Source organism: Mesoplodon densirostris, chromosome 1 (assembly GCF_025265405.1).
Source record: "Mesoplodon densirostris isolate mMesDen1 chromosome 1, mMesDen1 primary haplotype, whole genome shotgun sequence".
In the NCBI taxonomy this organism is placed as follows: domain Eukaryota; kingdom Metazoa; phylum Chordata; class Mammalia; order Artiodactyla; family Ziphiidae; genus Mesoplodon; species Mesoplodon densirostris.
The window spans coordinates 77,280,182-77,304,102 of record NC_082661.1 but is presented as its reverse complement, the minus strand read 5'-3'; the positions used below and the strand labels follow the sequence as shown (position 1 = coordinate 77,304,102).

Sequence of the window (23,921 nt, the reverse complement as noted above, 5' to 3'; positions counted from 1 at the left end):
TGTAGGAGGAGGGGAATGTGGATGAAGGAGAATCAGCAAGTCATAATATTGATAATATTTTTTAGAAGATTTAGCATTGGTATAATTAATAACCTTTTCAAAAGGTAAAACCACAATTTAAAGATGAGTTATATTGAAGAATTCATATGCTGTAGTATTGGTGATAACTGGAAAAAATGGCTACACAACCAAAAAGCTCCCAGTCAAGTGATATGTAAAGGAATTAGGGACTTCTCTGGCGGTCCGGTGGTTAAGACTTTGCCTTCTAGTGTAGCGGGTGCAGGTTCGATCCCTACTCGGGGAGCTAAGATCCCACATGCCTTGTGGCCAAAAAACCAAACATAAAACAGAAGCAACATTGTAATAAATTCTATAAAGACTTTAAAAATGGTCCACATCAAAAATAAATCTTCAAAAAAAATAGCAAAGGAATTAACTAGAAGTCAGTAATTATGTCTTTTACCTGTTCAGTATGAGTGAGAAAGATGCCATGATCTACGTGAAGGAGGAAGGACCAGTTTGATTATAAAGAGAGCAAGGGTTCATTCTTACTGTTGGAGATTTGAACTCCCTGGTTATTAACTCATTTAGCTATATGTTCAAAAATTTCTTAGGCAGACCAAATGAGTAGACTGATTACATCAAATGACAGTAATTCCACAGTTTAGACAGGCATAGATGGGAATGTAAGCAATGTTCATAAATTCTAGTTAGAATGGGAGCAAGATTAACCCTGTTAAATCCTGTTTAAAGAATGGGAGCAAGATTAACCCTGTTAAATCCTGTTTAACAGGTCAGGCAAATTCCTATAACCCAAGACATTACTAACAGTTAGTGAAGGCAGGATGTCCAGGATGAAGTTCTTGGACTGCAAAGATCTCAGAAACAAATGACATTTCTGCAGCTGGAAGATGGGCCAGCAGTCAGACATCAGACCACCCACCCATGTGTCTTATGCATTTCAAGTTCCAGTTCTCGAGGGAAATGGAATGTCAATCACGTGCTGCCACATTTGTGGGAAAATTACAGTGGTCCCACCTCATCTGCAGGGGATAGGTTCCAAGACTCCAAGTGGATGCCTGAAAATGCAGAAAGTACCAAACTCTCTATATACTATGTTTTTTCTTATGCACACATACCTATGATAGAGTTTAATTTCTAAATTAGGCACACTAAGAGATTTACAAGAATGACTAATAATAAAATAGAACAGTTATAACAATATACTGTAACAGAAGTTATGTGAATGTGATCTCTTTCTCACAAATATCTTAATGTACTGTGCTCACCCTTGTGGTGATGTGAGATGATAAAATGCCTACTTGATGAGATGGAGTTAAGTGAGTGATATAGGTGTTGTGAGGTAGCCCTGGGCTACTACAGTGTTGACCTTCTGTCAGTAGGTCAGGAGGAGGAGTATCTGCTCCGGGTGATCCTGGACCCTGGAGCCATGACCAGGATGTTGGATGTCAGGGGCGAACCAAGTAGATGGTGGGGATTTGGAGCAGGGTGGACCAGAATGGCGCTGAAATGCCATCACACTAACCAGAATGGTGCACACAACTTAAAACTTCTGAATTGTCTACTTCTGGAATTTTCTACTTAATATTTTTGTGAAAAACCATATTTTGACCACAGTTAACTGAAAGTGTGGAAAGTGAAACCGCAGATAAGGGGAGACTACTGTATTCTCACAGTGTGCATGACAGAGGACTTTGTTAAAAAGAAAAAACAAAAAAATACGGACACTTTTACCGGTAGTATAAAATAAGGAATGCAGTTAATACTCTTAAAACATACACGTGGGCATCAGAAGCATTTTGATTTTTGAAGTCTAGTTCCAATGCTGTTAAACACAGGCCTGGGAAATAGTAAGAAGAAGGTAACTCAACAGTGAAGCATGTGACAATTTCCAGCACCATCTGCTACAATTTACTTGGGTCTTCTGAGCTCCAAGCCCATTTCCTCATCTGTAAACTGATATAACATCAATATGATAAAGTGGGTGCACATTTCACTCAGTGATAAGTTTTTTAAAAAAATACAACACGCATGAATTTGCAGAAAGTAGTTAAACTAAACAGTCTAAATTATTTGCATACAACAACTTACTCTTTCTCTGGGGATGAAATACTTCCCAGGTAAGTGAGTGTAGCCAGCTCTGTAATACTATGTCACAACCCACTGAGAAGTGCATTCCCGACTTGCCATAGCAGAAATAGTAATTCTGGGGATATGATAACTTATTTTGAGATTTAAAAGTTTTTTAAAATAAAGCTGTCAGTGTGGGAATGATAATACCTCTTTATAGAATTCAAGCAGGAAGTATCCTTTTGAACATGAGAAATTATTTCTATTTCTATTAGAGAGAAGAGATACTCATTCCAGAATCAGTCATTTTGTGATATCTGTACGGCAAAAGAGGCATCCCACCAATGAGGAAAGTGCTTCTCTAATCTTATCAAGTTTCCATTTTGGTTGTCTGCCAACTCCACTGGACTATGGAACACAAAGGGCATTGGCATTTGACAAAAGCTGGAAAGAGACCATAGTACCACCAGTAATAAGTGGACAGACACGGGCGGGTAACAATCGTGGCTCAGGGCACTTTCCCAGCGCTCTTGCCACTGCTGCTGTTGCTGGTAGTTGAACCACTGTAAAAAATGTGGGCCATTTGGGGGCATGTTGCTAGTTCAGAAGTGGACAAAAGGAAGACGATCAGACAGTGCAGGACCAGCTTATGGAAATGCTGGGAAGTGTAGCTACTACAGCAGGACTATGCTATCTAAATATATGCTAGTCATTCTGTTTCAGTGTATAGTCTCCCACACCAGCTGAATTTCTCATATTTGTAAAGATTTTTGCCTGAAATTCCAAAGCATCACAAGGTTCTTTTAGACTAATAAAACATAAATTAATACTATACTAGTAGAATTCAAATACTTCTGCAAGGATCAGAGTGGCTCTCCAGATTAGGGCCAGTCCCCTCCACGTGGGTAATTATCAGTCATCTGTAGCTTCTTCAGATCTTCCACTCCCTCCACCGCCCTCCTTCTGATCATCTGATAGACACTTTTCTGAGTAGGTGGTCCCAGGGAAACGCTGTTTCTGTTGTATTCTTCAGGTGCATTGTGAGTATCCTTCATATGTGCTGGGGCTGAATATTGGAGTTACCTGGGCAGCTTTATCAAAGTACCAATGTCCCTTACGCCAGACAAATCAGATTCTCTAGGAGGCAGTTCTCAAATACTATATTTTTTAAAGCTGTCTAGGTGATTCTAATATGCCCCCAGGGCTTAAAACCATGCAGCTTTCAAGAATTAAAAATGAGGGACTTCCCTGGCGGTCCAGTGGTTAAGACTCCGCACTCCCAACGCAAGGTACACAGGTTCAATCCCTGGTCAGGGAACTAAAAGATCCTGCATGCCCCGCGGTGAGGCCAAATAAAATAAAATTATTTAGAAAAAAAAATTTTTAAGTAAGAATTAAAAATGAGAACTGGGCTCCCCTGGTGGCGCAGTGGTTAAGAGTCCGCCTGCCGATGCAGGGGACACGGGTTCGTGCCCCGGTCTGGGAAGATCCCACATGCCCCTGGGCCCGTGAGCCATGGCCACTGAGCCTGCGCGTCTGGAGCCTGCGCTCCGCAACGGGAGAGGCCACAACAGTGAGAGGCCCGCGTACCGCAAAAAAATAAAAATAAAAAAAAATAAAAATGAGAACTGTCAGTCATTCATTCATGCCTCAGGGTGAATCAGTTCCCATGGACTGAGTTTTTCCAGAACCAAGAGGTATGAGAATGAGTGAATGAGAAATTTCAATAGTGGTGGTGAGCTGTAAAAAAAGCAAACATTTTAACAGTCTGTAAATTTGGGAAAACAGAACTTATTTAAGTCAATATTTTGTTCAGTCTAAATTGTAAGCTCTTCAACTGGTTGAAAACCACTTGCAGAAAAAGAGCCTAAGGCTTTGCCTTCTTCTTGGGGCCAAGAGCAGGATATTGCTGTTATACACTCTCGTTAAGTTTTTGTTAAATGTCCCTTTACCTGCTAGTTGTTAAGATCCTAATAAAAGAGTTTACCTTAGAAACATTAGAAAAACAAGTCACTCTGGAAGAGTTTACTGTGGTATTTTTTTGATTGTCCAAGAGGTGATCTTTATGCACAGTATTATTCTTGGTTTTTTAAACCTTAGGTACTTCTTGAAGACTTTAAGATATTCATTAAAAAATATTACCCTTAGTTGCAGTTAACAAGTAGTCACTGAAGGCACTTGGGCAATACGAACATGCTCCGTATCATTCAGATACTGCTAAGACTTTGAGTATCTGTTGATAACCTTAAGGATTCACACACACACAAAATATTGTCTCTTGGTTGCAAGTAAAAGGTGCTCAGAATTGAAGGCAAAAGATGATCCCCCCAAAATTAAAAAGAACTAGACCCTCAGAGTCAACGTTTGTTCTCTTTAGCAGAGTAAGTGGTAGAGATTGGTTGGGATTTGCTACTTGAGTGCAAGAAAACTTAGAAGTGAGGAGCGGGAAGCAGCTGATCATTGTAACTGCAGAAATAAAGACAGTACAGGCTTCCTCTGGCTTTATCTTCCTGTGGAAAGGAAAAGGGGGCGGGGCGGGGAAACCCAACTTCTCCACCTTTCTGTGAAATGCAAAATCAAGTTTGGGGCTTATAGAAACATGCTAGCCCTATCTCCAAAGTGGCATGGGGAATTAAGGACATGGGGAAAGCACTCACTGAGTGAAAGAGCAAGTGAGTCAGCTCCATCTATGGCAGCCAGGGACTAGGGGAGTCACAGATAATTACCACATGCTAGGAGTATAGGGTTACCAAGCAAATGGGTGTGTCGGAACCATCTTGAACCAAACCCCAAGGGTGCTTAACATGACGGGGCAGGTTATGTAAGGTGTTCTGTCACAGAAGGGAAGGGACAGGACAAAGCCCTATCAAACACTTAGGTATGACAAAACAGTTTGTAACCAGTTGGTAACTTCTGAGATTCTTTGCTATGAAACTTCAGCCACAGTAGAGATTGTTGCAGTTATGTTAGAGATTGTTACCTGCCGAATGACAGGTTTAGCAGAAGGTGACTAGGGAGGGGGGCCAGAGTTAAAGAAGCTGAAAAAAATCTTAGACAAACAAAGTTCACTTCCACTTAAAAGTCCTAAGTTAAACACTCCGTTAATAGAAAGAGTTGGGTCAACTATATAGCCATTCTCTTCTTTGCTTCCAAATCACTTCCAAAAAGAGACAAAAGAGTAGACATATAAGAGAAAAGGTCCAGATGCATCAGTGCAAAAGGAAAAATTTTACATGCATCATTGTTTTCTAAAAACGTTATCTGTGAGCCACACCGTCCCGCCCCCCCCACCAAAAAAAATCATGTTTAACAGGCAAAAAATACTTTGGAAAGAAGACAGATTTAAATAAAGGAAAATGTTACCCAAGGTCACCATGATTATCTATAGGTGTCTGCCCATCTCTGAAAAGTAAAATATTGACAGCCCAGAGCCCCAAGGGGATAAAAATGTATATTCAGTTCTCATTCAAATGAAAATGCATTAGGCTCAGGTCCAGAGAACAGTCTTGAATTTGATTTTTTTTTTAAAGCTTCCTAAATTTAACAAGCTGAAATTCTTAAAACCAGGCTTTCATAAAAACAAAAAGGTTTTTTCATTTTGTTGTTTATTTTCTTAATTTAAAAAATACACACAAAAAGAAGCCCCATAATCTCACTTTTCTTCCTTAAAATTTACAAGTTAAGGTTTCCCTACCCTCTCACCTTGAGAGATAATGCTTTTTTCTAGAATACTAGAGATATGTATCTGTACCTATCCATCCACATATCTATATCAGTATCTATAATTAATGATTTAACTTGATGCAAACCTTCATTAAAAAGATGGAAACAGGGCCTCCCTGGTGGCGCAGTGGTTGAGAGTCCGCCTGCCGATGCAGGGGATATGGGTTCGTGCCCCGGTCTGGGAGGATCCCATATGCCGCGGAGCGGCTGGGCCCGTGAGCCATGGCCGCTGAGCCTGTGCATCCGGAGCCTGTGCTCCGCAACGGGAGAGGCCACAACAGTGAGAGGCCCGCGTACCGCAAAAAAAAAGAAAAAAAAAAAAAAAAAGATGGAAACTTGCATCCTTGGTTTAGGTAATCTATTGATATTATTCTGTTTTTAGCTTTAACTGCTTAATCTGTGATAGTTTCTGGATTACAAGGCAGTTGTTTAAGTGTAGTTGATTGAAGGCAGCTGGTTGGGATCAGGTGCCTGGAGGCTGTGTAAAGGACTGAAGAGCAGTGTAGGACTCCATCCTTATCTCAAACCTTCCCCCACCCTGCCTGGTCCTACCCACGCAATGACCGTTTCTCAGCCGCTTACACGAACTAAACTCCAATTTTCAGACTTTCCAGTATGCATTTCCTTCTCCCTGGAACGTCCTTCCATTCTTCTCAAAGGCCAGCTCTTCCTCATTTTTGTGATCCCAATTGATGTGCCAGCTCTACTGAGATATTCTCATTCTCCATCTAGAAGAGCTTCCCACCCCCATTGTCTCTCCCAGTGTTCTTTTGTTTTCTTTCAATTCACACCATAGTGGGTTATTTTTGTTTATCTGTGGATTAGCATCTTTCTCTCCCCAATTCAACAGAACAAGCTCTGTGAGGATCATGGAGGTGCCCATCTTTTTCAGTACTGTGCACCCAGCACTTCACATAGGGGCTGGCAGATAATAGGTGTCCAATAAGTATTTGTGGAATTAATGAGCTGTATAAATCATTGACACAAATCTACAAACATATAACTAGCTTGCTTTGCAACCCTGTGGCTGTAAAGAAAGAGAAGGCTGCTCTTTGATTGTTTTTTATTAGTCACGTTTTACCAAGTTGAAAGTTACTAGTAAATTTCTAGTAGTAACTTTGTCAGTAGTAAATTACAGAGCATGCTGTGTTACTAAAATGGGTTACCACACTAAAATGGGTTACCACTCTTGAGAAACCCAAGCAACAAGGGATAAGAATCTCTCCGTGCATTTCTATAATGACTTGGCAGAAGCTGTGGGGTGGAGGAAAGAATTGGACTCACTCTAATCATAGGTCTGCTATTTTTTAGTCATTTATTAGTAACTTCTTTTCTTAAGAGCCTTGAAGAGCCTCCATTTTCTTACCTGTAAAAGGCAATCGTTTTGTCTCATAGGAACAAGGTAGATGATACATGACATACAGTTAAAACCTGCCATAATATATAAATGAATCTACATGGTCTTGTTATTTTGAAATTAATGAAATGGGGAACACATGCAGCTGGCTGCCTGGGAATTCCAGGCATCTGTGAGCCCATTGCCAACAGTTGTTTCCACAAATTTGTTATTGTCTCAGAGTGGGTTGCCCAGGAATCTATGTAATGTTAGTAAAAGTGTTTTGTGAATTGCAAAGTGCCAAATAAATGTATGGTGTCACTACTATTATTATTATTATATGGTTAAAAATAGATCCTATTAATAAATAAGAGAAATCTATTAATAGTGACTATCAGCTTTTGCCTTTTAAATGTAGATAGACTTAGTAGAAGCATATGCTTAACTGACATGGATATAAGAAGATCTCCAGTAACGTCAAAATATCTTCTAAAGCCTTGGAAGATGCTAATGCTTCATAGTGTAACCGAGCAGGACCCTATGGGGCCTTCCTGGTACAGATCCCACCCCGATACCCTCTGCTTTGGCTTCTCTCTGAAGTACCTAGATAATAGTATCTGATACACACTTCCTGAGTTGTTTTACAGATGCTAAAACCACCACCAAGTGAAAGGAATTAACTACTTGATGACCGTGAGCACATAGCCCCCAAACCTACTGGCGCCTAAACCACCACCAAGTGAAAGAAATTAACTACTTGATGACCGTGAGCACATAGCCCCCAAGTCTACTGGCGCCTAAACCACCACCAAGTGAAAGGAATTAACTACTTGATGACCGTGAGCACGTAGCCCCCAAACCTACTGGCGCCTAAGGATTGATGTTGTTAATCCTTGTGACGCCGCCCTGTTACCTCACCATCAACCAATCAGAGAACTGTGCATGAGCAGCTGATCGCTTACCCTGGGACGCTCCTCCCTCACCTTGCCTTTAAAAGTGCTTTGCTGAAACCCATGGGGAGCTCGGGCTTTTCAAGTGCTGCCTGCCCTGGACTCCTCGTCTGGCACCGTACAGTAAACGCTGCACTTTCCTTCACGACAACCCAGTGCCAGTACATTGTTTTTACTGCACACAAGCAAGTGGACCCGTGTTTGGTTCAGTAGCAATAGTGAAAATGTCCTCCTCACCAAGTTAGTAGAAGGTGAGTTTGTTTGCTCCATTTCGGGTTGACTTGGCCCTCTGCTTTCCAACTTCCCCCCAAAGAAATTAGTCACAAGGGTGAACTTCTTAAGAGGAAGTGGCCATAAAGTGCAAAATCAGTAAAAGCAACCAGCCAGTAATCCAGGTTTATACTCAACCAAGGTAGATTTAATCCAGGCTCAGAGTCAAGGAATCACTGAATTCTAGTGCTGGAAGGAACTAAAATTTACTTATATTAACCCAAAAGTTCTCTTGATTTCCAGTCTTCTAAGGAAAAAAAATAGTTTTATTATATTTCTTGACCTATATATAATGCCACACCATAAAATTTCCAAAGGTACTATTTTCCCTGCCAAACTTTGACCCGTGTGCTTATTACCTGTGGAGTCCTTGGTCTTCCAGCCAAGAAGGAAGAAAGGGTGTAATTCTGCATTTATGTGAGTTACACAGCTCTTTAAATGACAATCCCAGAAGACTGGATGTTTCTCTGATAAGGTGTTCTTTTCAGACCTCTGTTTCTTCTCCCTTCCCACTTTTCTTTACCATTCCCTCCCAGCTTATCTCTGTGCTCTCTATTAGGGTATAGGTAGACAGGGTGTGGTTGTTATTTAGCTGCTAATTTTGTTAATTTAGCCTCAAACAGCAGTTTTACAAATGAACTAACATTTGAGAAACTGAAACACAAAGGTGATATGAAACTCAGAAAAGTACAGTTGACCTTTAGTCAGCTAGTCAGAGGATAAAAGAATGCTATTCAGAGAGTAGTTTGGTGTAGTTATTGGGTGAAGCTGGTGTAATTAGTTGTAGCTGGCAGATCCTGCAGAATTAGTTACTCTGGGTAAATAAGAAAATATTCACAGGACCTCCCTGGTGGTCCAGTGTTTACTACTCTGTGCTTCCACTGCAAGGGTCACAGGTTTGATCCCTGGTCTCCCTGGTGTCCAAGGTCGGGGAACTAAGATCCCGCATGCCAAGCTGCAAACTGATGGGTAAGACTGCATCTCCAGTCTTTCATTCAGTTTGAGGAAGTGCTGATTGCTCTTAATTTAGGTGAGTGTGTGTATCTGTCAGTCAATGGCATACATAATCAGTCCTAGCTTTGTTTATGGCAGGACAAACTTTCCTTATTACTACGTATGAAACCACATAACTCAGATTGGGACTTGAACCCAGCCAAAACTCACATTGGGCCATGAGCCCACCGTCTTTTCATTGAGATCACACAGCTGATCTCAAGACTTAATGAAGCTTAGGTTCTTTATGTCTCCTTGTGGAAAGAACTCAGTGAGAGACAAAGTGATAGGTAAGAAGTGTTTATTTAGAGAGAGACACATTCCAGAATGGCCCTGGGAGAAAAACATTCCACAGAGTGTAGGCCATCTCAGAAGGTGAGAGGCCTCGAAATATGGGCTGGGTAATTTGACAGGCTAATGAGTGAGAGGATTATTCCAACAATTTTTGGGAAGAGGTGGAGATTTCCAGGAATTGGGCCACTGCCCATTTTTTGACCTTTTATGGTCAAGCTTGGAGCTGTCATGGTGCCTGTGGGTGTGTCATTTAGCATGCTAATGTATTATGAGTGTATAGTGAGGCTCAAGGTCTACTGGAAGTTGAATCTTGAACATAATCGGTTCTAACCAGTTTATGTCGTATCCTCAGTGGCTATGTCATTCTTTTAAAGGTTGTGCCTGGCTTCCTTCCTCCTATTTCACTTGCACATTCCTAATGTCTTCAATAAGGCATTCAGTATAAAGCAAACATTTTATTAAAGACAAACCTATTGTTGTGGGAATTCTACCCAGAACTATCAGCACAGCCTTTAACTTTACAGTCGATGGAACTTAAATATGAAACTCAAGGTATTATAGTTATGTGTCTATTCCTAATGCAGGATTCCTAGCTCCAGAGGAAACATCTGAGGGCATTCATGACCTGTCAAAAAGTGAAATGGGAATTTGAGATACTTATATAGAACATTGAGACCAAAATAACACTTAGAATTTCAAATATCTAGAATCCTATGATGCAATATGTTGAGCTAAATTTTCTGAATGGGTACATCTCAGTCTGTGAATGTGCAGTCTCCGCGATCACTGCTTTAAGAAACTCACTATAGCCTCTTTCGCCTCCTCTTCCAAGATGACCAAGAAAAGAAGGTATAATGGTCGTGCCAAAAAGGGCCGCAGCCACGTGCAGCCTATTCACTGTACCACCTGTGCCCGATGCGTGCCCAAGGATAAGACCATTAAGAAGCTTGTCATTCGTAACATCGTAGAGGCCACAGCCGTCAGGGACATTTCCGAAGCGAGTGTTTTCAATGCCTATGTGCTTCCCAAGCTGTACGTGAAACTGCATTATTGCGTCAGTTGTGCCATTCACAGCAAGGTAGCCAGGAATCGTTCTCGGGAAGCCCCGAAGGACCGAACCCCTCCACCCCGATTTAGACCTGCTGGTGCTGCCCCACGACCTCCACCGAAGCCCATGTAAGGAGCTAAGTCCTTAAAGACTAAAGAAATACTGTTCCCTGGAAAGACAATAAAGTGGCAATTATACGTAAAAAAAAAGAAACCCACTATAAATATCTTTCATATGAACCCAGATTTAATCATACATATTATCATTAATCAATATATATTGATTAATATCCTAGCCCCGTATTCAAGTTTAGAAGAAAAATCCATTTTTCAACTAGGCTTACTGAGTTACATCTACTTGAAGTTCTTCTTGTGGTATTAATGAAGGTAGAGGTTAATTCTTTGAAAACCTCACTCCAAATTATGGTCAGCTTTCTCTCTTCCTGGTTCCTTTGATAATTCTAAACAGATCTAATATGTTGACCTTTTGCTCATCTTTGAGGATCTTCTCGAAACATTAAATTGTCTCTGGTGCCTGGTGGGGATCAGACCTGTGCTGAGGATAGGAGGATTACTTTAGGGTTCTTCCAGGTGACCTTGACTGAGGTGAATTACAAGAAGAGGAGGGAGAGGAAGGGAAGGGGCAGGAAGAGAAGAGAGTGCTCTACTGTGGCCCCTCCACTGGTTGGCTTCTTTTCCAATAAAGCCTTTATCTGCCGCTGAGTTTATCCATTTTAAAATTTTTAATTTTTAGTGCCTTCCCTTTTTCCCTGGGCTACTACCCTGCTACCCTAAACTGTGCTTATATTGAGCTTCATTACATGTGTTTCTGACTCCTCAGATTTGGTAATTCGGTTACAATTTTTGGCCTCCATGATGTTGACCTTGGCTTTGGAGTGAGGCCAATTTGATCCCAGAACACCACTGCTTACTAGTCATGCAACCTTGGGCAAGTTAGTTGTTTCACCTTGCTGAGCTTCCTCACCTGTCGGTAGGGGTGGCACACACACCTAGTGTATCTGGTGTGAATATTGAAGGAGAGATCTGCATCAAGTTTTTAGCACAGTGCCTGAAGAATCCTAAGTAACCTGCACTCTGGTCAAGTTCAAACATCTCATTCGTTTGGTATCCTCAGATTATTCTCAGTGACTTCCTTGAAAGCCTTAAGGTGATTATCTCATTTTCACCCAGTTGTATATCCACATAATAAAGGAGTGTCCTGGGTTCTATTTTCCTGGTCTATTCATGAGTACAAAAAAAAAAAGAGAAGACCTTACATGTTTAGCCTGGAATTCAAGGCCCTGCTCAGTTCTGTCCCCAGACTTCCTCTACTGCCTTATTTCCCACATCACTGTTACCGAACACAGGTTTGTGTGCCCGATGCACGGTAAGGCCAAACGAACCCAAACATTGCAGTTTGGAAAAGAGAAAGGTTTATTGCAGGGCCAAGCAAGGAGAACAGGTGGCTTGTGCTCAAAAAATCTGAATTCCCTGATGTTTTGGGGAGAAGAGTTTTTATAGGCAAAATTTGAGGGGAGGGATGCGGGGTATGTGACTTTCTAATAATTGGCTGATGGCGAGGTAACGGGGGTGGTCTAGGAGTCTTATGCTCGGCCTGAAATTACTGTCTTCCACCTGAGGCGAGGCCTTAGTTCCTGCAGAAGAACTCAAAGGTATTGTTATGTATATCCCTTGAGGTAGAACCAGTATCCTGCTTTAATTGTTGCACTGTAGTTTCTTGACTGTTCCTCCTTTGTTTCTACATTCGGTATTTCCCTGACTGGTAGCCATTTGCTCTGCCCTTTGGAACTTAGGGAAGGTCTAGGAGGCTGAAGCCTTTATCCTGCAAATAAGAAATGGGGGACCCGGAAAGGCTTTTGTGCCCAGGAGGGCCCCATGGGGTCCTGCTTGGTTTCATCATCACTTTCAAATGTGGAACACATTTACCAAACTGGAATAATCCTCACTCTCTGGATAAACATGGTCTAGCCCGTGTTTCACACTGTTCCTTCATTCTGGAATGTCACATTCCTAGACTCCCCTGTTCCCTATCCTTCCATGGTGTTAAGTCCTACCAGAAGTCATGTTCTCTTACAGCCTTGTAATCCCTCCATCAGCACAATTCTTAGCACAATTCTTTTTAAGGCTTTATTATGACCATGTTCTTTCATGTGTGATAGTCACTACTAGTTAGTAGACTCTGAGGACAGGAAGGGGTGTAATGCTTCTGTTCCCCACTGTGCTTAAAATGGGGTTTCACAATTGGTAGATCTCAGCGATGGAGTCCTGAAGGAAGGAGTATATTGTGGGGATCAGAACCAGATATCAATTGTGCAGTCAAATATATTCTAATTGTTTCAAATATTTTATTTTCATATATTTCTATTCAATACATAAGAGGTCTTCCCTGCCCACCATAGCTGATGGAGTCCTGTCACTCCTGGCCCACTTGCTGTGCTTTAATTTTGCACCTGAAAATATATCACTATGACTGTAGATATGCTATAGAGCCTCCAGTTAGTTTCTGTCTGCCTCTGGAATGTAGGCTTCATGAGCTCAAGGCCTTCATCTTTTTTGACACTTAGAATCTTTAGCAAGAACTCAGTCAGTATTTCTTGAACAAGTGAATGGATAACTGAAATAATCATAGGCTTTACTCTGCTAAAGTATGGATAGTATCAGTTCTAAGTTTCTAAAAGTATAAAAACAAGCTTCCTAATAACTTGTTTTGGAGGTTTAGACGTTAAATTTTCAGAGTAATTCTAAGAAATGGAAGCCCTTCCAGGAATGCTGTTTAGAGGCGTTCAACGTGGTCCTGAGTTTGACACACCATTGTAGGCTATCATGCAATACAGCCTCTAACAAAAATAGGCTGTCTTGAACCCCTGGTAGTAGAACTACTTGCTTTTATACCAAGAAGGTTGGGAAAAGCACCAAAATCTGTATGTGATGTGTGCTGAGAAGTTCATGCTGTGAGACCTAAAGTTCTTAGGAGGTTACCTAAAGTGAAAAAACATGTCAGCAGGGCCTATGGTGGGTCCATGTGTGCTAAATGGGTCTGTGACAGGATCAAGCTCACTTTCCTTAATGAGGAGCAGAAAATCCTGGTCAAAGTGTGAAAGGTACAAGCGCAGATCAGAAAGCTTAAACAAAAAAAAAAAGCTTTTTTGAGTAATAAGAAAAAAAACCCTAAAAGACTTGCTCTATTAAAAAAAAAAAAGAAAAAGAAAGAAAGTAATTATGCTAAATAACTATAAGAGGAGGTTTCAAAAGTGTAGTCAGAGCTCAGAAACATTTTAGTTTAATTTGGTGAGTTTAACTCTTTCTTATCTTAATTTTCTTCTTTCAATACCAAAAGAGTATATTGGGAAATAACTGCTTCTCTTCAGCATAGGACTTTGCTCTCCAGGCAGACATTGGAGTTAAGTCGAGGGTTAAACAAAATAAAAGGTCAGAGGATGAGGAGGTGATACTGCCACACCTTTTCTTCCCATCCCCACTCTCATCTCAGACTCCTGTTATCCTCTAAGCCCCATTTTCCTAAAGCATCTCACCCCACCTCCTTTCGCTGTTTGCCTAAGTGCGATATTGCCCAGTGCTTTGCATACAAATTCAATTCCTGTTCACATCTAAAAGAGTGTAACATTTGCAAGGAAATGGAAATGCTTTTGCTATGCTTTCAAAGTAGGATGAGGCTGTCCTTGAGGTTTGAGGTTTATCTGTACAGCACCTGGTACCCAGGGGGCCTCAGTAAATATTTGAAGAAATGAATGAATCATGTACAGAGGAGGCAGCCCAAAGGCCACTTCAGGTCACAATGGAACACTCTTTATCAGCACTTATCTGACTTGATTGCTTGGTGACACTCGACCCTCTCTTTGCTTTGACCTTTTTTCCATGACGCTCCTTGGTTTTCCTCTTACCTTTTGGTTGTCTCTTCTTATTCTTTCCTGCTTGTTTTTCACCTCCCCCTTAAATGGTGATACCTCCCTCCCAGTTAGGTTCTACCCTGATCCTCAGAATATTCCCCCGGATGACCTCATCCAGGTTCGTGACTTCAGCCATCACCATGCAAATGTGGATGACTTCCAAATAGATATCTTTGGATACCAGCCCAGCCCAACATTTCTAAGTCCCATGCCCTATGCGTTTCTTTCTTTCTTTTTCTAAAAAATTTATTTATTTATTTATTGTTGGCTGCGTTGGGTCTTTGTTGCTGCACCTATGTTGCTGCGAGGGCTTTCTCTAGTTGCGGGAGCAGGGGCTGTTCTTCGTTGTGGTGCTCGGGCCTCTCACTGTGGTGGCTTCTCTTGTTGCAGAGCACAGGCTCTAGGCACACAGGCTTCAGTAGTTGTGGCTCGTGGGCTCTAGAGCGCAGCCTCAGTAGTTGTGGCATGTGGGCTCAGTAGTTGTGGCTCGTGGGCTCCAGAGCTCAGGCTCAGTAGTTGTGGAGCACAGGCTCAGTTGCTCCATGGCATGTGGGATCTTCCCGGACCAGGGCTTGAACCCGTGTCCCCTGCACTGACAGGTGGATTCTCAACCGCTGCACCACCAGGGAAGCCCCTATGTGTCTCTTTCAATCTCTACCAGTAAGTCACACATTCTTATTAACCATTAGTAAATACTAGAACACCACTTCTTTACTCCCCACCCACAAAGCTAACACCAGCTACCAGGTCAGACAAACCAGAAACCTGAGAACCACCACCTACTCTCCCTTTTGCCTTTCTCCCCACATTAAATTAGTTGCTAAGACCTGTCTGTTCTACCTTCTCTGCTGAATTCATTTCAATTCACGTAGGGAATGATTACTCTGATGGGTTACCATCTTCCAAATGGCGTTCGCCTATCCATCTTCACCAGTCCTGGCTTCTTCTCATGACGAGAATTGCAGTTACCTGGCATCTCTGCCCATCAGCTTACATTCCCCCAGGTGTCCTCCATGTGACCATGGCTGGGAGGGCTTTCTAAAAATTTTATCTAACTCTGCCCCTCCTGCTTCAACCCTCAGTGGCCCCCTGTGCCTTCAGGATCAAAAGTTCAAACTAGTCGCATGTAGGTAGAAAAGTCATTCAGGATGCTACCTCCTAACCCTCCAACCTCATTCCCTACTCCTCTGGTGCCCTGGTTGGTCCAAACTCCTTGTTCAGTTTCCAACATGCCCCACTGAATGCTTGTCCCCGCCGGGCTTCCTGCCCGAGCACTTTTTCTCCTGTTCTTTAGCTGTTCTGCTCTTTGAAACTGGTTTGTTCTGCAAGAGAGTTTAGTTTCACTTCTGCCCTCCTTTTTTATGCCTTCTTCTCTCCTCTTCACATCCCTCTGAATGTTTGGAAGGCATTGTAAAATTGTTTCCTTGTCTCTCTCACTAGACTGAGCAGTCTGAGATATGTGTCTCTGGCATCTAGAACAGCATAGACCAGTGTTTTTCAAAGTGGGACCCGCAGGCCTTCTTCCTGTGTCAGAATCATTTAGCCATCGTCAACACTCATGTTCTTAGGCCCTCCCCTCCCCCACAGGACCTAGAAAATCAGAATTTCTGGGTGTTTTTAAACAGACTCCCCAGGTAATTTTTATGAGTATACGTATTCAACCAATATGTTTAAGTAAACAAATCAGCTGGAGCCTTTGAGCTTATCTTTGAATTCACATACACTGCAGTAACTTGGATTTGTTGCTGATACTTCTGTCAATACTCCTCCTGTTTATAGAAGACCATTTAATTTCCTGGAGAAAAGTTTGCCTCTATGTCATAAAATGAACTGGGGATTTGGAAGTCCTGTGGCCAATTCTAAACACTTTAATAAACAATTTGAACAGTTCAAATTAAATAATCCACACAACTAGATTTAAGCAGCCCTGATGACTCTTCTTGTTCTTTCGGTGAGCACTTGGCCTCACCTCTCTGGAACTCAGTTTTTCTCTGTGCAAATTCAAATCACTGGGCATAGCTCCAGATGGCTTACAGGAATTTGAAAATCATTGTGGCAGATATTTTATGTGTTTCATCATTTTCAGTTCAATGTCCAAGATGTAGCCCCTACACATAATATAAAATTATTGCTCAGGAGACTTCCTCAACTATAGAAGATTATTTATATACGAAGAAAGTAAAGAACAGTGCAGCCAGAACTTCTATATACGAGTGGGAGTGAGAAGTCTCTAGCGATCTTTAAACTCACCAACTACCCCTTGAATAGAAATATGTACTTACCGATGTTTATATGCATTTAAGTGCCAATATAAATACACACTCGTGCACAAATGTAACTTTGCTCTCTTTGATATCCTGCAAGGATTTATATTTGTGTGCATATAAACTAGCCTGAAAATCCTGGAGCCTGCCAGACAGGTTGCACCTTTGAATAAGTATAGCTGTTGTGAACTTTAGCCCACATGTTTGCTTAAAGAGAACTATCCAGTTCCAGGTGGCTGATGCTTTTGTCCGGTTTGTGCAGTGCTTATTATTGTGTAACTTTAATTTGCCCAAAATTGTCCACAAAGCATTTTATCCTTTTGTTTTTCTGGACAGTTATTCCCTTGGGCCAGTGTGTTGCTCCTGCTTTAGCATTCAGGGCTCAGTCATTTTTAATACTTGACCAATCAAGCTTAACTAAGTGAGAGTAATTGTGGCCAAAATGCCTAGGCAGGATGTAGAGAGTTTTGGGGTTTTGTTTTCCTGCTGTTTTTTGGTAACAACACAATAGATCAGGTAGCCTAGCATCTTTTATAGAAGGAGCCTCTACAAATGTCACTATATAAACATTTACATTTTAGAGGTAATGGCTTGCTTGTTGTCACCCACATTATTAAATCGCTGCAGCATGCCATATATTTCAGTAGCAAAGAACTTGGTACGTTGTATTCAGAGAAGTTTGAATAGAAATTCAGAATATTCATTAAGAGTATGTTGCGAACTGACAGAAAAATTAATAAATAGAAACTTAATTAAGTATGGAGATTTCCTTGTTTCATTCAACAAAAGTCCAGAGCATGCAATCTAGAGTTGATGAAGCAGCCCAGTGATGCCATCTGGAAACCAAACTCATTTCATCTTTCTGTCCCTCTGGCTTTCTCTCTCATGGCTATAAGATGGGTGCCACCAGGCATCCAGTCAGTGACAAGGCAGGAAAGAGAAGTGCAAAGGAGCAAAACTCCAAAGGGTGTGTCAGCTAAATCAAGCAAGCTTCCCCAGAAGTCCCATCTGGCCACTTCTGCTTATGCATCATTGCCAGAACTCTATCACATGACTACCCCTAGACCAATTGCTGGAAGGGAGCCAGGGAGAAGGGCATTGTGATTGGCAGTTCAGTCATACCGCCATCCTCAGACAGCTTCCCTAAGGGTCCAGTCCATTGAAACTAGGGTTCCAACCAAAGGACATCTATGGAGCACATCGCTTACTATAATGTTTGCCCTGGTGTTGTGCCATCTCTTGAGAGACTCGGGGACTTACCAGGTGATGACTCTGGGGACATTCCTCTCATGTGGCTAGAAGTGAAAGCAATCCAGTCTAGATGTGTCTCACCTGAGAAAATATATACAATACAATAACAAGATTTGACCTTTACAAGTAATCATTAAATTTCTCTTCAGTAGGGATGCTCCCCAAACTTTCTCAAAATACACTTTAAACAATTTATACACAATTTTCTGGGAGTAAATCTGTTGTATAGAGCAAGATAAACCTGTACTTTAAAAAGGTTTATTTTACCTTTGAGGCATGAATATAAAATTCATAACGTAAAATCTTGGTAATCACTCACATACTTATTGGATCTTCATAAGTGTGTTCCACGGGAACTTAGAACTTTACAAGTTCTACCCTGTTGATTGGGAAAATGGGTGAATGTTTTCTTAGTCCTGAAACTGACATTATTGCACGCCGCTGGTTGACACAGGAGAGAGCATAATTTTATAGCTAAGATCACAATAAACACCTAAACCATGAGGAAATATTACACTTTGCTGCATTCCCTATACTCACAGATGGGTAGAGTGAAAGTAATTTGCAGAAATCACCTGACTAACCTCATACACCCATACATTGAACATTAGACCATGCAATCAGTTCCTATGAAATGACTCCCCAACTAAGAATGTTCAGACTGGGGACTTCCTGTATCCACATTGCACACGCCTGCCTTGTCTTCAGCTCCAAGCCCTGCCCTTATCTAAAACCTGTGCTACTCACTCAAGCTCCTGCTTTGATCTTATCGGTGAGCAACCTCTATATATCACAAGCAAAAACATGTTGACTTCATTCATTTAAATGCTTCAGTGGCTTCCTATTGCTCTTAGGATTAAAAAGAAATGTCTTAACATAGTCTATAAGAGCCCTCATAATCTTGCTTCTACCTATCTTGGACCATCAGCTCAAAACTCTCAAAACCTACTCTTGGGATCTGAAGGTCAAGCACACTAAATTCCTTATAGTTATTTGAATGTGCTCTCTCTCTCTTGCTTCGGTCTCTGCCCATGCTATTCCCACTTACTCATCTTGTCTAAATCTGGGTGAGGGTGCATCTGTACTATTACTAGAGTGTTTCCTTATTATCTTATTCCTCCACTTTCCCATACACTTGTTTACTCTATTACCCCCCAAAGACTTTAAAGTCTCCAAGGAACCAGGCAGTGTCTCTATTTTGTTAACTCTCCTCAATGCCTTGCGCATAGTCAGTGCTTAATAAATATTTGCTGAGTTGCAATATGAAAGAATGAATCAGAACTCTCCTTACTCTTAGCCCAGATAAACTCTTAGCAGTACAAATTCAGCAAAATTTGGCACCGTAAGCCAAAATATTTGTAAATTTTTATTAATTAGAAGGTAAATAAATATCTTTGATCTCTGTTATTAGACTAAACTATCATCCTCCAAGCAATTCCTGGAAAAGTATATCTTTCAACTGAAGTAGCTTATTACTTACGAAGAAAAGTTCCTAGGTTTCAGTTTTCTGGTTAAAGGACAAAGAATTTTAGATTAATATGTTTGTTAAATGCTCACATAAATGAGAATCTTGAGAAGCTTAGTGAGATGTAGGCTTACCTTCTCATCCTCAGAGTCCTAGAGCAGCTACAGTGCAATGTCCTGTCTCTGTTCTTAATGCAGAGTTCAAGAGATTGCCTGCCACTCTTTCTTTCAGTTTTCCTCTCTTGTCAAAGTCTTTGCTAGTTGTAATGCACTGATATATTTTTTTGTAAATATGATATTAGCCAGAAGTTTTTTATTTGATTGTAGGATATAATTGATTTTGATGTGCCTTACAGTTATGTTATCTTTGAGGTAGGAAATCAAAGAACCCGGAGGGATGGTGGTGGCTGAAGACAGGGAGCTCAATAATCATGATGATCTTGATGTAGATCAAGCTCAAGTCTAAAAGTCTTATAAGAGTCGTATTGAAGTGCAGACTTTTAGGGTTACTTTTTGTTCTTAGTCTGTTCAGCCTGCTATAACAAAACACCACAGACTGAGTCGCTTAAGTAACAACGTTTCCTCACAATTCTGGAGTCTGGAAAGTCCAAGATCAAGACACCGGCAGATTCAGTGTCAGGAAAGGGCCTGCTCCCTAGACGATCGTGTTCTCTCTTTAACCTCGCACGGAGCTTTCCTTTATAAGGGCACTAAGTCCATTCAGGAGATCTCTGCCCTCATGACCTAATCACCTCCCGCAGACCCCACTTCCTATCATACCACAATAGAGGTTAGGATTTCAACGTGAATTGTAAAGCGAACACAGACATTCAGACCACAAGACTCTTCTAGATAAAGAAGATTAGGGAGGCGGGAATCTGCAGCCATAAGAAGCACCCCAAGCAATTCTGATGCACGTAGTCATTGGACCATATTGAGAAACACTGAAGATTTGCTAGGTGTAAGTGCTTAGTCAGAAAATGTACACATGCATATAGATGTTAGACTAGAACCTCCAAGTCTGCTTAAACTCTTTCCAGATTATCAGGGGTCAAGTTAGAAGGTGGGAGAAAATTGGCATCTAATCACCCACCACCTTCCATAGAAACACTTCTTCCAGAGGCTTCCCAAGCCACCAAAGGGGCAACACTGAGTTACTGGTTTGCCATTACTGGAAATTGCAAGCTTCCCTCCCTCCCAACTCAGACTAGGATCTGACATTTTTTGTTTATGTCTTTCACTTTAGCAGGTTTTTCTCAATCTCTAATTCTCACTCCCAATCTCTAGCTCTCTTTTCTCACTCAAATTAAAACTTATATTGTTTTTATTTTTTAAGTAAAAAAGTAATAAATATATCCTCTTTTAAAATATGTGTTGCATAGACACAAGTGGAACATAAAACTTACCCGTAAATCAACCATCTCAATGTAACTTTTTAATAAAGAGTAAATAAAGTTAACTTATCCACCCCTTTCTTTATATATATTAATATAGTTTTGGCCTTTCATTTCACAGGCAGAGAGAGATCTGAGTTCTGTAAGGATGTGAAGATATCTTTTGCGACATTAGAAAGGATGGACTAGGGAAATACAGAGTGTTTTAAAAAGTAAATTGTAAGTTTTGGGCCTTTAAAGAAATGGCTATACCTTATATTTGGAGTGTTATGATAACTTCCTAAAATTGGGATTAGGTTATAGTGTATATAGCATTATTACTTGGTCGAAAATTTAAAACCTAAGTGCAACTCACTTAAGCTCTGGAATAAAAGGCCTAATTTTTTTTTTTTAATGGAAATAGATAGTTGCTACAGTGTATTTTAAAAGAAATTCACTTAGTTCCTTTTTTAGTTTTAAAGTCATATTTTATTCATTTTATTTGCCTCTTTTTCTAAAGTTTTGATTTCCACAGTACCATTGGGCTTTGCTTCTTATATGTATATTTATAGAAATACACATTAAAAAGTAACTTGTGTCCTACATCCCCCTGCTGACTCAGGAAAAAAACGGAAAACTTATTTCCTTGTCAGGAATTATTATCCCTTTTTTTGCCACTTGGACCTAAAACCAGTTTGCCAGTGAAGCAGAATTAATGTGCTTGTAGAAAATCAAATTCTGTCTCTAGTTGGGAATAATCCTGTCAATTTTTTGAAGAACCAGCTTTTGATTTTGTGTATTCAGGTTTGGGTTTGCAGGAGGAAATCCCGAAAGAACACTGCACATCTTCTTTATGAGAAAGATTAAATAAATTCATCTCTAGTGTCAAGCTACTTTAGATCTGTCTTAATTTAAGATTCTACCATGGTACCTCATAATCTTTGTCTACAGACTAACTTAATTCACAAAAGATCAGAAACTGAGAAGTTTGGGGATTTCTTAGGAACTCAGATTTACAATTATAATTACCCCCTAAATAAAATGTTTGCTTATACAAATTAATAAACTTTCTTTACTGTAGTCTAGATACTTATATGCTCATTCTTCCTGAATGATATTTATGAGTATGCAAACATAGCTGTATTTATCAATAGATGAAAACTTACTGAAAAAAGCAGAATTATTGTTCAGATATACACTTAGAGATACATGCTCAAAGGATATCTCAGTATACTGAAATTTCCAAAGGCAAAATTAGCAGAACCTGGTAATTGTAAACACAGAAGACAGTTCTTGCCCATGTTATTTTTCTCTGCCTTTTCTCTGCCTAGCTTTTCCCAGAGGGGTTCACTACCTTACTATAAGTCTTTTGCTCAAATTCACCTTCTCACTGTATCTGCCCTGGCCACCTTATTCAAATTGTGGTCTGTCCCTCATTTCCCACCTTATTTTCCCCTCACACTGCTTTACTTTCTCTTCTTTCCATCGTATGTATAATCTTATAACATATCTTATTATTTATTTTCTTATTTATTGTCTGTCTCCAGATGTGTAACCTCCATGAATGCAGGCTTTTTTGTCTTGTTTTGTTCATTGATGTATTCCCAGAGCCTAGAACTGTGCTTGGCACAGGGTAGGTGCTTGATTAGTACTTCTTGAATGAATAATCAGGAGTTCCAACTGGACTCGGAAAAGAATATGGAAAATTTCTTTTTCTGTGAGGTTATTTGTGCTGTCAAAATGTACAACTTTTCTTCCTTGGAGAAGCTATTAAGACCAGACATAAGATAAGTTTTCAGTGAACATGTGCCATATAAATTTCAGTGAATATATGACATAAATTGTTAGATTCAGTCAATTTGCCCCCCTAAAATTCATCAAATTAATGAGAAAAAAAAAGTAGTCATCATCTTGGTGTCATTTAGGTAAAACCTCTGCTTTTTTGCTTTGTCATATGCAGTTACGGATAAGAATTCTTGATCTCAGTGCCCACCCATGTACAGTCAGGCAAGGCTGTTTTGCCCATGGTCATATGCATGCCGCATCTTTAATGAGAATATTATAGACTGATAGACCTCACAATGGACCTATTCAAAGAGTTTGTAGGTGGGAGAAAGATTTAACTCTAAAAATAGAGATTAGGGCTTCCCTGGTGGCGCAGTGGTTGAGAGTCCGCCTGCCGATGCAGGGGACACGGGTTCGTGCCGCGGTCTGGGAAGATCCCACATGCCGCGGAGCGGCTGGGCCCGTGAGCCATGGCCGCTGAGCCTGCGCGTCCGGAGCCTGTGCTCCGCAATGGGAGAGGCCACAACAGTGAGAGGCCCGTGTACCGCAAAAGAAAAAAATAATAATAATAAAAATAGGGATTAGATTTTGGCATCACATGCCGCTCTTGAGATGAAAAATCTTCTTATTGGAGCTACTTTGTACTGAGAACTGCTAGTCCAGTCTCTGCCCCTTGACTGTTCTGATGAGTGGAGTTCTAGCCCAGCTGCTCACTTCCCTGTCCCAGGCAGCCAGTAGGAGCCAACTGAGGAGGATACTGATGAGAAAAGGAGCCTCTCAAAGCCCTTTCATAATTTCAGTCCTTTTTGACCTACGATAGACTCCCTTGGGTGCTCCCCTTTTTTTTTTACATCTTTATTGGAGTATAATTGCTTTACAAGGTGCTCCCTTTTTTGTATAAAGCTCTAAGGGAAGTTATGGGTGAAAGGCAGGACTAGAAGTTGAAAACCAATTACCTAGGATCACCAGCTGTTGCTGATCCAAAGCAGAAGATGCACCAAAGGTCAAATAGCTGATAGATATTTGCTCATGATCAGTCAGGTTCACCCAATGCCAGGTGTGTAGAATTGAGGGAAGATTCTTGGCCAGTAACTGGTTTGGAATAATCAGATTGTGCCATATCTGTATCCTGCGGTTATCCTTTGAATGTC

The 23,921-nt window shown here is 40.8% G+C and overlaps 2 protein-coding genes and 1 pseudogene across 3 annotated transcripts in view; all 3 read left to right on the top strand.

Moving 5' to 3' along the window:
- Nucleotides 1–23,921, top strand: part of ELOVL6 (ELOVL fatty acid elongase 6) — a 138,315-nt gene that overhangs the window by 40,388 nt on the left and 74,006 nt on the right. The gene's annotated exons all lie outside the window — the stretch shown is intronic.
- On the top strand, nucleotides 10,487–10,890 carry LOC132483272 (small ribosomal subunit protein eS26-like). Its single transcript, XM_060088556.1, has one exon. It carries the CDS (start codon nucleotides 10,490–10,492, stop codon nucleotides 10,835–10,837), a length of 348 nt encoding a protein of 115 aa, XP_059944539.1. The 5' UTR covers nucleotides 10,487–10,489; the 3' UTR covers nucleotides 10,838–10,890.
- On the top strand, nucleotides 11,982–15,586 carry LOC132489460 (large ribosomal subunit protein eL34-like; annotated as a pseudogene).

What these genes read in the sequence shown, in the direction of transcription:
- LOC132483272 (XM_060088556.1), top strand. Translation starts at nt 10,490, where the DNA reads ATGACCAAGAAAAGAAGGTATAATGGTCGTGCCAAAAAGGGCCGCAGC.